Source organism: Drosophila guanche, unplaced genomic scaffold (assembly GCF_900245975.1).
Source record: "Drosophila guanche unplaced genomic scaffold, DGUA_6, whole genome shotgun sequence".
NCBI lineage: Eukaryota > Metazoa > Arthropoda > Insecta > Diptera > Drosophilidae > Drosophila > Drosophila guanche.
The window spans coordinates 900,199-913,422 of NW_022995752.1; the positions used below are offsets into that span (position 1 = coordinate 900,199).

The 13,224-nt window shown below is 48.5% G+C and overlaps 7 protein-coding genes across 9 annotated transcripts; 2 read left to right on the forward strand and 5 right to left on the reverse strand.

Moving 5' to 3' along the window:
• The first annotated feature begins 1,658 nt into the window (after nt 1-1,658).
• On the forward strand, nt 1,659-4,487 carry LOC117588107 (dynein regulatory complex subunit 3). 2 transcript variants are annotated; one of them, XM_034279178.1, is made up of 6 exons: nt 1,659-2,125; nt 2,183-2,731; nt 2,792-3,075; nt 3,133-3,311; nt 3,370-4,254; nt 4,315-4,487. In XM_034279178.1, the coding sequence occupies exons 2-6, from the start codon at nt 2,515-2,517 to the stop codon at nt 4,418-4,420; spliced, it is 1,671 nt and encodes a 556-aa protein (XP_034135069.1). In that variant the 5' UTR covers nt 1,659-2,125; nt 2,183-2,514; the 3' UTR covers nt 4,421-4,487. The 2 variants fall into 2 exon arrangements, with proteins under 2 accessions (XP_034135069.1, XP_034135070.1); XM_034279179.1 differs by having other exon boundaries at nt 1,659-2,731; nt 4,319-4,487.
• Nucleotides 4,418-5,594, reverse strand: LOC117588111 (enoyl-CoA delta isomerase 1, mitochondrial). Its single transcript, XM_034279184.1, has 3 exons — nt 5,222-5,594; nt 5,019-5,165; nt 4,418-4,967 (listed from the first exon to the last, which is right to left on the reverse strand). The coding sequence occupies exons 1-3, from the start codon at nt 5,471-5,473 to the stop codon at nt 4,506-4,508; spliced, it is 861 nt and encodes a 286-aa protein (XP_034135075.1). The 5' UTR covers nt 5,474-5,594; the 3' UTR covers nt 4,418-4,505.
• Nucleotides 5,595-5,724: 130 nt separating this feature from the next.
• LOC117588112 (enoyl-CoA delta isomerase 1, mitochondrial-like) lies at nt 5,725-6,911 on the reverse strand. Its single transcript, XM_034279185.1, has 4 exons — nt 6,818-6,911; nt 6,452-6,747; nt 6,248-6,394; nt 5,725-6,198 (listed from the first exon to the last, which is right to left on the reverse strand). Exons 2-4 carry the CDS (start codon nt 6,677-6,679, stop codon nt 5,725-5,727), a joined length of 849 nt encoding a protein of 282 aa, XP_034135076.1. The 5' UTR covers nt 6,680-6,747; nt 6,818-6,911.
• An 87-nt stretch (nt 6,912-6,998) lies between these two features.
• Nucleotides 6,999-8,269, reverse strand: LOC117588113 (enoyl-CoA delta isomerase 1, mitochondrial-like). Its single transcript, XM_034279186.1, has 4 exons — nt 8,159-8,269; nt 7,762-8,003; nt 7,554-7,700; nt 6,999-7,500 (listed from the first exon to the last, which is right to left on the reverse strand). Exons 2-4 carry the CDS (start codon nt 7,987-7,989, stop codon nt 7,033-7,035), a joined length of 843 nt encoding a protein of 280 aa, XP_034135077.1. The 5' UTR covers nt 7,990-8,003; nt 8,159-8,269; the 3' UTR covers nt 6,999-7,032.
• Nucleotides 8,270-8,367: 98 nt separating this feature from the next.
• Nucleotides 8,368-9,306, forward strand: LOC117588114 (translocon-associated protein subunit gamma). The gene is made up of 2 exons (XM_034279187.1): nt 8,368-8,594; nt 8,660-9,306. The coding sequence occupies exons 1-2, from the start codon at nt 8,447-8,449 to the stop codon at nt 9,082-9,084; spliced, it is 573 nt and encodes a 190-aa protein (XP_034135078.1). The 5' UTR covers nt 8,368-8,446; the 3' UTR covers nt 9,085-9,306.
• A 16-nt stretch (nt 9,307-9,322) lies between these two features.
• LOC117588110 (3-ketoacyl-CoA thiolase, mitochondrial) lies at nt 9,323-11,144 on the reverse strand. 2 transcript variants are annotated; one of them, XM_034279182.1, is made up of 5 exons: nt 11,032-11,144; nt 10,607-10,773; nt 9,761-10,534; nt 9,538-9,692; nt 9,323-9,473 (listed from the first exon to the last, which is right to left on the reverse strand). In XM_034279182.1, exons 1-5 carry the CDS (start codon nt 11,048-11,050, stop codon nt 9,392-9,394), a joined length of 1,197 nt encoding a protein of 398 aa, XP_034135073.1. In that variant the 5' UTR covers nt 11,051-11,144; the 3' UTR covers nt 9,323-9,391. The 2 variants fall into 2 exon arrangements, with proteins under 2 accessions (XP_034135073.1, XP_034135072.1); XM_034279181.1 differs by having other exon boundaries at nt 10,607-10,768; nt 11,027-11,124.
• Nucleotides 11,145-11,282: 138 nt separating this feature from the next.
• Nucleotides 11,283-13,179, reverse strand: LOC117588109 (probable splicing factor, arginine/serine-rich 7). Its single transcript, XM_034279180.1, has one exon. The coding sequence runs from the start codon at nt 13,047-13,049 to the stop codon at nt 11,502-11,504; it is 1,548 nt and encodes a 515-aa protein (XP_034135071.1). The 5' UTR covers nt 13,050-13,179; the 3' UTR covers nt 11,283-11,501.
• Between the last annotated feature and the right edge of the window lie 45 nt (nt 13,180-13,224).

The window sequence follows — 13,224 nt, forward strand, 5'->3', positions numbered from 1 at the left end:
TGGGAATATTCCATACTATTAGTCAGGCATATTTGAGTAAAATCTTTTTTATACCCGGTACTCGAAGAGTAAATAGGGGGTATATTGTATTTGTGGGGAATAACGGTTGTATGTAACGCACAGAAGGAAACGTTTCCGACCCCATAAAGTATATATATTCTTGATCAGCATTAATAGCCGAGTCGATTGAGCCATATGGGACGTGTGAGACGCTTCTTACGCGTCACAACTTTTATACCCGGCACTCAGTACTACATCTGAACCTTAGCGGTTATATGTGAAATTTTAAATGTTGTCTTCATCTGTCATCTACATCAACAACACACGCCAACACGGTCCTTTAGCTCCTTTAGCCACCCTCCCCTAGAGACACACACTGCAGAGTCGGGCAGAGACGCGGCAGAGACGCGGCAGAGGCAGAGACGTGTCTGCGCGAAGCAGAGTGTAAATGTGCAAGAGAGAGAATGTGCAAAAAACAAATATAAGCTGCGGGACGGGGTGCGTTTAGCCACTGCAAATTCATTTCTTCATTGTGGCCATAATAATGATCCAATCGGATCCCAATTGGTGATCTGATAGATATGGTAATTTCCTAGTTAAGTTTTCTTTTATCTTCAAAATTGTAGTTTTTGGGAGGTTTTCGTCGTTTTGCGGGGACCTTTTCATTTTTGAAATACACTTGTAAAGAAATTGAAACACTTGAAATACAGTGTGAGCATACAGATGTCTGGGTGCAAAATTTGGCTCTAGCTTTTAGGGTTTCTGAGATCCAGGCGCTCAACAAGACGGACGGACAGACGTACAGACGGACGAATAGACAGACATGGCTCTGTCGACTCGGCTATTGATGCTGATCAAGAATATATATACTTTATGGGGTCGGAAACGTTTCCTTCGGTGTGTTACATACATTTACTTTGTGCACAAATACAATATACCCTATTTACTCTTAGAGTACCGGGATTAAAATCGGCAGGCCCCTTTCGCCCCCAAAAAAGGTCAAGAGAATAGAAAAAACGCAGTTCCATCAAATACCCGAATTAGGATCAGATTGGATCATTATTATAGGCAAAATGCCGAAATGCATGTCCAGTACATACCCCTTCCAGCAGCTTTGTTTATTTTGTTTTCTCATACTATCTCGCTCGCACACTCTGCCTTGTACAGGGTGCTGCTCTGTGGGAGGTGGGCGAGAAAAAAGGGCGCGGTGTGAGAATTGATGTAGATGACAGATGTAGAAAAAATGTAAAATTCCAAAAAATCATGAGGATAAATACATATATACAGATGTAGGTTTCATACATATGTATGAATGTACATACTATATACTGACTAAGTACCGGGTATAAAGGTTGTGACGTGTACAAATCGTCTCACACTCATTTCCACTAGTTTTTATTTACTTCACAGACACATACATATAAAAAGCTAGCCCCTACACATGTACATATGTAAGTATTTACACTTGTGCATAATTAATTTGGCTTAAAGTTCGGTAGAAGGAGTCTTCCGACTATACTGTTCCAAAGTCCAAAAAAAAAGGCTTATGCAAGCACCCCACATAATTAGTTAACATTCAAATGAAGGCATTGCCAATTCAATTATATGCCGAGAATCCTATAAAATATCCACATCGTGGAAAACTAAACCCATTTGCAGTCTAAGGATGAAGCTGAGCATTGTTGCGGTCCTCATTGTTGGAGTAGCTGGTGCCATGGCGAATGGAGGAGAGTATGGACGTGATCTAGCATGGCTGCCCGCACCGAGACCTTGAACCCATTCACATTTAACTAATTTATTAGATTTGCACATGGAACACGCACATCTCGGAGGGGTTGGGTAGTACTTTGAGTAGTACTATATGTGATATGCGACACTTTTCGCACTGTGTGCAAACATATAAACAAAAGGTTCCCGGGGTCACTTTATCGATTCGACGTTCGGTCAATGGGGGTTCTGCCTGTTATCCAATGCACTGAAAGGAAGGGCTTTGCTTAACTATTCTGCAATCCTTAGTCGTACCTCGAGTCACAATCGCGTTTAAATCCGATGATCTCCACTTGATCTCTGCCTGGATGATTCGATTCAAACGATTAAGTGGAGATTTATTGAGTTTCTCCCTATGGTAAGTTTCGCTCGCGAACAGGAGTTTATTTTAGAAGCAAATATTAACAACTGCCAGAGCCGATATCCACAACAACCCGAAAAGCTAAACAACCGCAACCCTAACTAGACCATCCCTTGGCTCCGCTGCACCCCCCAGCGAGAGCCGAACGCACGAAGGTCTACGAGTGAAATCAATCGGCACACGGAGCCGGCCTCACCGGAGCGAAAAGAAAGAAAAACCCCTTTGCACCTGTTCCAGCGAGTCATCGAAGGGGTGGAACACGCACCTGAGACCACGACCCAAGTGGTTACTAGGCAGGGCTCTGTTGTTTTTGGTTGCCCCAGGCAACCATAGCCTTGATATGGAATGGACTCTGCTTGGCAAATGTTGAGCGGGAGTCAATCAAAATGGACGAACAGGTCAGCCAGGGTTCAGGGGATGAGAGTGTGGAGCCGGCGAGGGGCTTCCTTGAGGAGATCAACTGCCCAGAGCCGGGCATCATTGATCGCCAGATGATCGAGACAGCATACCTAGGGCAGGGACAAAAGGGCGAGTCGAGTCGCCTGCATCAGCTGGAGCCTGTGGTCTACGAACGCATACAAACCATGAGACTGGAGTTTAAGAGTAAGCAGCCACTGAAAAGTGCTTTGACACTGTCTAATCTGAAGGATTTCTTCTTTGAAGATCTTTTGCGCATCGACCACCTCTGGATGTTACCCAATCTCACCAAGCTGTGCCTCAACTGCAACAAAATCGAGGTCATCGAGCACATTGGAATGCTCACAGCGCTCAAGGAGCTGAATCTCAGCTTCAATTACATCACGAAAATCGAGAACCTGGAGACGCTGGTCAATCTGGAAACCCTCTCGTTGTTCAGCAATCGCATCACGAAAATTGAGAACCTGGAGAACCTCGAAAAGCTGGTCATTCTCAGCATTGGCAATAATCTGATCGACACGGTTGATGGGGTGAGGCTCTCCCTGAGAAATTACATCTTTAAATTACTTGCTTCTGTTTCTCTCTAGATCGAACGACTGCGCTTTGTAAACAGCCTAAAAGTACTTAATCTGGAAGGTAATCCCATTGCACAGCAACCAGATTTCCCTTTATCTCTCTATGTGACGGCCATTCTTCCCCAATTGAATTACTACGAATATGTGTTCATCAAAGCGGATACACGGGATGCGGCACGGAAGCGTTTCTAGTGAGTTCGCTCCATTAATTCCCTCACCCAGATGACATCCAAGTCTCTTTCCCAACAGTCGCGAGCTACGTGAGATCGAGGACAAGCAAGAGCGTGAGATTCAGGCTCTTCAAACGGCTGCAAGGGAGGCAGCCGAGGCAGAGCGACTATCCTCCAGCTTTGTGGAGCATCTAGATGGACATCAGCTGTACGATTCCCTGTGGCGAGACGACGAGAACGGGCGACTCCTAGTGCTGATAGGGGCTCCGGCGCAAGAGCTCACAGAGGAGTATGCCAAAGACGTTCACCAATTGACCCAGAAAATCTACAGGCTGGGCCTAGAGCGCTTTGGAGAACGCGATAAGGAGATCCAAGATTTTAACTCAAACATGGAAGAAGGGCAGCAAGAGCTGCAGTCACTGGGCCAGTCGCAGATCGAAGAGTTTATGCAATACAAGGAGCGAACATTCGAGGAACTGCGCGCGATGCTGCGTGAGCTGGAGGAGAGCGAGGACGGATCAGAAGCGTACGCACAGGTGGACACACTCAATCGACAATTTGATGATGCCCTCAACGAGATGTGGCAGAGCTTGATGTCCCAGGAATTACATTTGCATGAGGCTGTTGAGGAATCCACGCGGAACTTCCATCACAAAATCTCCCAACTGATGGCCGGCTTTGTGGAGCAAGCTCAGGTGTTCTTCCTGCAGCTACACGATGTCAGCGGCCATTTTGCAGACAACATGACGGAGATGGTGACGCAATTCCTGGCCACCAAACAGGCTCGTCGCGAACTTGGTGCTGTGCCCAAGGAGTTGACAATGTGTGTGGACGATCGCGAGGCTGTCCTCAAACTGGTCGAGGGCATGCGAACAACTCACAACTTGCGCATTGATGAACGCGAGGATCGCATGGCCCTGCGCAGCAGGGAGTTCATTGACAACATGATTCAGCAGCTGAACAGGTGAGTGGAGACCGAATTCAAAGACCACAAAAGGCACAATAGACACTCTTCTCTTTACAGCAAGGAAGTCGACCGACATCGTGCCAAAATATTGGAAATAAATTGGTTCATGGAAATGATGTCAGAGGCTCTGGCCAATCTTCCACAGGAGTTGAACCAGGAATAAGTTTTTGGGAGTAACAATTTAATATACAAATTTCTATAATAAATGCAGCACACTTTGGACAGCACCAGTTCGATGCGTTGACCAATTATTTTTTCTCCTTGAGGCCTTGGAGGTGGGCGCTCAGTCCCTCCTGGAACAGGGGAGTATTGATGTAGTCCACACAGGCACGCAGGTCCCCGGCACGATCGCTGAGCAACTCGCGAACATCCGAGTCGCGACACATTTGCTTGGTCAGTGTTCTGGCAATCGGATTGGCCTTGTCAAAGGTGCCAATGAAGGCGGAACATTGCGCCAGGGCCTCCTCTTTGCTGCAGGCCACCTCGTCGATGAGGCCCACCTCAAGGGCCTCCTGAGTGCTGAATAGCTTACCTTGGTTCAGCGCCCGCTCGACAATCCGGCGTGGAAGCACACTCTGATAGGAGAGCATCATCCACTTGGAGACGAGGAAACTAAATCGCGTGGCATGCACTCCGATAAAGAAATCTGGCAGCATGACCCGGTACTCACAGGCCGTGGCCATAATGCAGCCAGCGGCAGGCGCATGACCCTAAAGTACAATGATTATTGGGTGTTTCTTCGATGCACACTTTGGGCTTACGTTGATGGCCGCTGCTGTTGGAATGCCGCAGAGATGCAGGGCCAGCCACAGGTCTTGGAAGATTGTCCAGAACTCCTTCAGCCTCTCCTGATCGGGCTTGTACAGCTCTTTGAGGTCAAGTCCGGCAGAGAAAACCTTGTCATTGCTCTGCAAAATAATGGAAGATCGTGTCAAGAAAACCTTTGTCAACTGGCCAGACTCACCGACGTCAGAATGAGCCCACGGCTCTTGTTGCACTCGATCTGGTTAATTGAATCGATCAAGTCGTGCATCAACTCCAATGTGAGAGTGTTCACTGGCGGCAGATTCATCGATAATGTGGCAATCCCACTCTTGTCGTCCACTTCGACCTGAGTGAGACCCGAGTTTGCTGCATTTGAGAGCGATCGCAAAAATGGGCTGCAATTGATGGGTTTGATTTGTCGGAGACAGGCCAACAGCCTGTTGCGCAACATTTCTACGACTTTGGAACTTGAAGAGCAATCACGCACTCAGCGGCAGGCATACAATTAAACAAATTAACTTGTTTTTTTCATTTGCTTTGCAGTCGGGACGCGAACCAAAGCAAACTGACAAAATGAAGCCGCAGCGATCAGCTGATCTACAATCGATTATCGTTGTGAAAACTGCCTATCGAATGGAACGAATTTAGAAAATAATTTAACTGTTTGCATTGATATTAGTTTGTAAATATTTAACACAATGATTATTGTTTGTTGGCCTTCTTCTTCTTCAGACCTTCGAGATAAGCGCCTATACCCTTCTGCACCTCTGGCCGGTTGACTAGGGATAGGAAGTTCTCGACATCCTGTTCGCGTTCCTTATGGAACTGGCGCAAATTCTCCGCCCGGAACTGTAGCTTGGTCAGAGCACGGGCCACGGGATTCACTTTGGAGAATGTGCCTATGAAGGCGGCACACTTTTCCACAGCCTCCTCTTTGCTGTTGGCGATCTCGTCAATGAGGCCCTCCTGTAAGGCCTCGTCCGTGGTGAAGAGGCGACTCTGAGTGAGAGCCCGTTCCGCCACTCGCTTTGGAAGGATGTTCAAGAAGCCCGAAACCAGCCATTTCGGCGCAATAATCCCCAGCTGGGTTTCGTTCAGTCCAATTCTGCAATCTGGCACCATAACACGATATTCGCAGGCTGTGGCCAGAAGACATCCACCGGCTGGGGCGTGACCCTTGGAGATTGGCATGTACAAAATTGTTGGCACATATTTACAGACTTACGTTGATGGCAGCCGCTGTGGGCATACTAATGCCATAGAGGGCACACCAAACATTTTGCAGTTCTGTCCAAACGGCCCGTAGCCTTTGCTGGTCCGGCTTATGCATTTCAAGGATGTCTAGGCCAGCACAGAATACCTTCGGACTAGCCTAAGAAGTGAATGCCATAATTATGCTGAAACGTATTCAATTTAAAAATGGTCTTACGGATGTGATTATGAGACCTCGGCTGCTGTCGTTCTCTATTTCTTTGATGGAGGATTTAATATCCAATAGCAGTTCCAAATTTTGTCCATTTACGGGAGGACGGCACATTGTTAGCGTGGCAATGCCGGTTTTGTCATTCACCTCCACTGTGGTCAGCTTACTGGCGGTGGACATGAAACGTCTGGGGCCTGTGCGAGGCACAAGGCTTACGACTCTGGGAGAGAACATTATCACCAAAGTATGCAAAAGGTGACCTTTGTTCTGGTGCCGGTTTAATGGAGATTTTTGCCCTGGAGCTGCAAAAAAAAATCGGTATGATTATAAAAGCAGTATAGAACAAATAAAATCTATAAATTTAGTATTCACCTATATAAATATTGATCCTTCCAGCTTCGTAGATTATACCAAAATCGATTCAGCTAAAATAGAACCTGCTGTGCCACTATCGATCAACGACTGTTTTATCGTTATCGACTATCAGTTATCGAATAGCAGAAATTGTTCTTGCACTGTCAAGCATATTGAAATAAATAGTAAATTGGCTTTATTTAAAAATTGGCAATTATAATCTCAATAAATGATTATTTCTTGGACTTCTTCTTCAGACCTTCGAGATAAATGCCCAGACCCTTCTGCACGGCTGGCTGGTTAACAAAGAACAAAAACTTCTCCAGATCATCCTGACGCTCGTTTTCCAATTGCTGCAAATCGGCTGAGCGGAACTGCTGTTTGGTCAGTGCCCGAGCCAAAGGATTAACTTTGGCGAATGTACCAATGAATGCAGCACACTTTTCCACCGCCTCTTCTTTGCTGTTGGCAGTCTCGTCGATGAGGCCGATTTGCAAGGCCTCCTCCGTCGTGAACATACGGCCCTGGTTGAGAGCACGCTCTGCCTGACGTTGTGGGAGGACGCTTAGGAACGACGCCATGAACCACTTGGGCGCCACAATGCCCAGTTGCGTCTCATTCAAGCCAATGGTGAACTTTGGCAGCATGACTCTGTACTCGCAAGATGTGGCCAAAAGGCAGCCACCGGCGGGGGAGTGACCCTACGAAAACAAATCGTTACAGCAGGCGTGAGAATCCGTATCTTGAAACTTACATTAATGGCAGCTGCAGTGGGCACACTGCTACCGTAGAGGGCAAGCCAAACCTCCTGCAATTGCGTCCAAAACGCACGAATCCTCTCCTTTTCGGGTTTGTACATTTCCAGGATATCCAGACCGGCTGAGAATATTGTCGCATTGGACTGATAGTGATTTATGCAATTGATTAAATATGTTCGCAGAGAATTCAATGCACTATCTTACGGATGTCAGTATGAGACCGCGGCTTTTGTTGCTCTCAATTTCGTCAATGGAGGTTTTCAGATCCTTCAGCAGCTCCAAATTGAGTCCATTCACTGGAGGCCTGCACATGGTGAGGGTGGCGATTCCTGTTTTGTCATTCACTTCCACTGTGGTCAGCTTGGTGGCGGTGGACATGAGCCGGCTGGCACCATTACGGGCCAACTGATTAAAGACTTTTGTTCGGAGCATTACGGACCAGAGACCTAAAAGGCACGAAACATGTAAACAACTTGAAATGACCTTTGGACAGGTTCGGGTTTGCTGTGATAATTTAGCTTAGATGCTTTCGAACCAACAATTCGACTGTTTCCAAAAACAACCGAAACTTTAAGCAGGTACCCTTTATTCTATAGCGCACCTTTAATTTCAAACTAAATTAAAATAAAATCAAATTCCGCTCAGCTGCAGAACCTGTTGCTCTCCTATCGGTAAATGTGTGTTGCTGATATCCACAACTATCGACTACCAGGGCTGTCAATTAGACCCAGTCCCAGTGCAACCCTGCGTTTGACGTTTACACGTCACATCGGCAAGAAGCCGACAACTCTCGACTCTTGCATTCGTGTACACTTCGTCATAGACTTTTGCGTGCGTTGTATCAACTTTCACTGAGCTATTGCTTTTGTTTGACTTAAATTACTGAAAAATGGGCTCTGGCAAGCAACAAAAAGTGCAGTCTTCCGGCTTCACCAAGGAGGAGGAGCTTCTGCTTCAGGATTTCAGCCGCAATGTGAGCACAAAGTCCTCGGCCCTCTTCTACGGCAATGCCTTTATCGTGTCCGCGGTGCCCATCTGTGAGTAAAGTGACACGTTGTTGATTTTTTGGCCGCTCTTTATGAATGAAAGTTTTGCTTTGCAGGGCTCTTCTGGCGCATACACAACATGGACCTGTGGCCCAGCTCCATTCTGTTCGTGTTGGTGACCGCCGCTAGCACCTATCTGATGGCTACTGCCTACAAGAACATCAAGTTCCAGCTGAAGCACAAGATCGCTGGACGTCGCGAGGATGCTGTTACCCGGGAGGTGAACCGCCAACTGGGCGACGACAAGAAGGTCACGCGAAAGGAAAAGGACGAGCGCATTCTCTGGAAGAAGAACGAGGTCGCCGACTACGAGGCAACCACCTTTTCAATTTTCTACAATAATTCCATCTACCTGGCTGTGATCATCTTCATCAGCTTCTTTCTGCTAAAGAACTCGACGCCATTTGTGAACTACATTTTCTCCGTTGGCCTCGCCAGCGGAGCCCTGGCGCTCTTCTCCACCAGTGCCCAAACGAACTGAACAAATTTCGTCATCTACACTTAATGTTAGGCCTTCTAAGAGATTGGGAATCAATACCCTAAACAGCGGCTGAGACATATCCACCCATCAGTCGTCCGTAAATCATTTCCAGCAATGAACATTGAAATTTTTATAGCACGAAGATGCAATTGTTGTCTTTCTTGTAGAAAGCTGATCAACTTCCATTCGCAAAAGATTTAATAAATTGTAAAGATAAAATAATTTCATTCTTTATTACTAGTTTTTCTTTGAGGGGAATTTTCAGTACTAATTTAATTGTAAATGCGAAAATGAGCTCTGTCCAGCTCTAAACAGCCTCAAGCAGCAAGGCAATGCCCTGGCCACCGCCAATGCAGGCCGAGCCAATACCATACTTGAGTCCCTTACGCCTGCGAGAGAGGAAACGATGATTAAATGTCTACTTGAACCTGTGTTCAACGAATGAAAACTTACTGCAGCTCATGGACCAGGTGGCCGGTGATGCGAGAGCCACTGGCACCCAGAGGATGTCCCAAGGCAATGGCACCGCCATTCACATTCAGCTTGGAGGGATCCAGCTTCAGAGCATCGGCACAGGCAAGAGTTTGGGCAGCAAAGGCTTCGTTGATCTGCACGGGTGGAAAACAAGGAAACGGTCAACAGGGTCTTTAACCATTTAAGCGGAACCTAATCTCACCTCAATGAGATCAATGTCCTCCAGCTTCTTGCCGGCAACCTTGAGTACGTTCTGGATGGCAGGAACTGGGCCAATGCCCATAATCTCAGGGTTGACTCCAACAAAGGAGAAGGCGACCAAGCGGGCCAGGGGCTTGAGGTTGTACTCTTTAAGAGCCTCCTCGGAAGCCACAATCACGGCGGCCGCTCCGTCACAGATGCCAGACGCTGTGCCGGCTGTAACAACTCCGTTCTTCTTGAAGAGCGAGGGCAGCTTGTTGAGGCCTTCAATGGTGGTCTTGGGACGAGGATGCTCATCGATGACAAAGTCCACCTCCTTTCCCTTGACCTTTAACTTGATGGGAGTGATCTCAGCATCGAAGGCGCCCTCCTTCTGACCCTTTTCCCAGTTCTTCTGCGACAGCAATGCAAACTCATCCACACGCTCCCTGCTGATCTTGTACTGATCGGCCAGGTTCTCGGCTGTGAGGGCCATTGGCAGTTTGCAGCGGGAATCGGTCAGTCCTGCCCATAGGGCATCCTCCAGATTGTAGTTGGCCCCCAGGGTGGTGCCAAATCGAATGTTGCGGGCAATGAACGGACTCTGGGACATGTTCTCCACGCCACCGGTGAGCGCCACCTTGGCACCGCCCACCAGAATGTCCTGTGCTCCGTTTATGATCGACTGGAAGCCAGAACCGCACAAGCGATTGATGCCCAGGGCAGGCTTTTCAATGGGCACACCGCAGTTAAGACCTACGTGACGGGGCACATAAATGCCGTCCGTGGAGGAAGACTGCAACATAGAAAATGCCCGAGATCAAATGGATTCTCAAGGGAACCGAGGGGGGGTTTCGTTTCCACTCACCGAAATCACATTGCCGACAATAACGGTGTCCACATGCTCTCCCTTCAGACCAGCCGCCTCCAGAGCAGCTTTGGCAGCCACTGTCTGCAGTTGTGTCTGGTTAATGCCCTTCAGGGCGCCACCGAAGGTGCCAAAAGCCGTGCGCTTGGCAGCCACAATATAAATTCCTGTTTATATCATATATTATGTTATTCGTGTAAGCAAGAATAAATATTCAAATTGTGGGAACTAAATCAGAATGTTGTTTTTCATTCAACAGGTCCAAAGTGCAACCCGGCACTGTGCGGGGGATAGCATCAGATAGGGAAAAAAAACAAGTCCAAAGTTCATTCTCGTCAAAGACTCGGAACAGCCTCTCGCGTAAGTCACATCCATTGCCCAGGAACTATCCACTATCCATGGATAGGGGTTTGCTCAATATATACCTTTTGTTGCTGCAGACATTTTGTGATAATTTCACTTTTAATTCTTTATCAAATGTAGACTGAAAACAACCGTTCGAGTGGACTACTTTCGACTTCTGTCTGATTCCGACGCTTTGTCACTGGCATTTTAGTAGGGGGAAAAAGCTTGCAGAGCTTTATAGCGCGAGAGCTTTGCTGCAGCCGACAAACAAGTCATTCCTCCTCAGCTGTCCAATGCACTGCAAGAAATTTACTTTAAATGAAACAAATAATTGTTCTTAGAAGCTAAGTTATGTATTTTCAATGACTGCTCTCGAGTGAGGGATACAAATACGTAAAGCCGCAGCTCTATATTTTACTTTATACTTGATGGGAAATCAGAAAGAAAGTGGAAAGGAGGTAATTTCATCCGTGACATCGTATTATTTTGGGGGATTACTTAAATGTGTAATTTATTATGCATTGTTGTGCGGTCCATATAGATCTATGCTCTAGGGGGAGTTGGATATATCCATGTTGTCCGACTTCTCAACGCTCACCGATTTGCGCGACTTGGAATCGGCGCTGGAGCGCGAACTCTTCAACTCTATATCCTCAGAGATGACCTTCAGTTTGCGCACTGGCGCCTCGGGTGTGCGTGAACGTTCGCGACGACGGACGACCGAAGAGGCTGTCTTGACGACAACCGTGGACACATCTTTGCTGCGGCTTGTACGGCTCTTGCTGCTTAGGGCGATCACCGGTGGTGGCGAGGGCGAGCTGCGTTTGCTGCGAGACCTGGGCGAACGGGAAGAGCGCTTCTCGCGGTGCGACTTCTTGCTGCGCTCACGGGAACGCGAGCGTTTGCTGCTGGTGCTGCCGCTGGCGCCGTGCGAGCGGGAGCGCCGAGAACGTGAAGTGCTGCGACGATGACGGGATCTAGAGCGCTTGCCGCGCGTTCGTGATGGTTTGCCCCCACGGGAGCGTGATCTACGCGAACGGGAGGTGCTGCGACGGTGACGGGATCTGGAGCGCTTGCTTCGGGAACGGGACGAATGCTTTCCCCTGGAGCGAGAGCGCCTGGAGCGCGAACCACTGCGTCGCTCCCTGGACCCCGAGCGACGTGAGCGTCTACGGGACGTGGAGCGATGAGAGCGAGAGCGGCTGGTGCGGCGATCCCGAGAGCGAGAACGGGAGCGTGAACGGCGACGCTTGTCCTTGGCCAGCATGCCAATTACTGGATCAATAGCGGCCGATATCATGCTCTGCGCTTCCTTCACAATGGTCATGGCCTCCTCGATCTCCGCCTGTGCTGCCTCGTTGGACTTGGCCTCCGGCTTGGTGATGCAGTAAGTCGCATGATAGACACTCAGGTAGCCGCCCTTGAACTCCTGCCCCTGCATGCGTAGGGCGTGAATGATGCTCGTCTGCTCACAGAATTCGATCATGCAATAGGTCTTGTTTTCCTTCTCTGCCCAGCGTGCATATTTCACTTCTCCGGCACGCTGGAAGCACTCCATTAGGTCGTCCAAGCGCCACTCGTTCTTTACGTCGCAAACAATAATGGTTCGACGAATCTCCTCGATCTTGCGAGCATCGTAGAACGAGGGCAGGGCCGGATACTCTGGCAGATTGAACTCCACCAGCTTGGGGTCATAGGTCTTGATGACCTGTTGCGGCAGCTGGCCCTCGATGCGGTTGATCACTTCGGGCGGCAGTTTCGAGTCGGGCTTCTGCAGACCCGGCACTATGGTGCCGTTCTTGAGCATCTCCAGAGCGCGGTACTCCTCGGGAATGGCCAGCACGGGGATAACAATCAGGGCGCGATCAATGAACACCGTGTTGGTGAGATGCTGGGCCACAGGCACACTGGTCGTCTCCGTGTACTTCACATAGCAGATGCGCGACTGCACAGGGCACGAGACATCCCGGATGGTGGGATAGAGCCGGATCTCCTCAATTTTGCCGATGTTGCCGAACAGCGTTTGCATCTGGTCCTTGGTGGCCTGCGGCGCAATGTTGGTCACCTGTATAACACGCGGAGTGTTGCCGCCCGCCATTGTCGCCAGTTTGCTGGTGCACTCTCAGCTCAATAAACGACTTATTTGCAAGAAAAATACTTTCAATTAACCTACAAGCAAGCGAAAAAAATGCAAGGGTTGCAAGCGCGTCACACACTTTCGATTGCCCCTACAGGGTTGCACGGCACACTATTTGTATCGATGGAGGAGTACT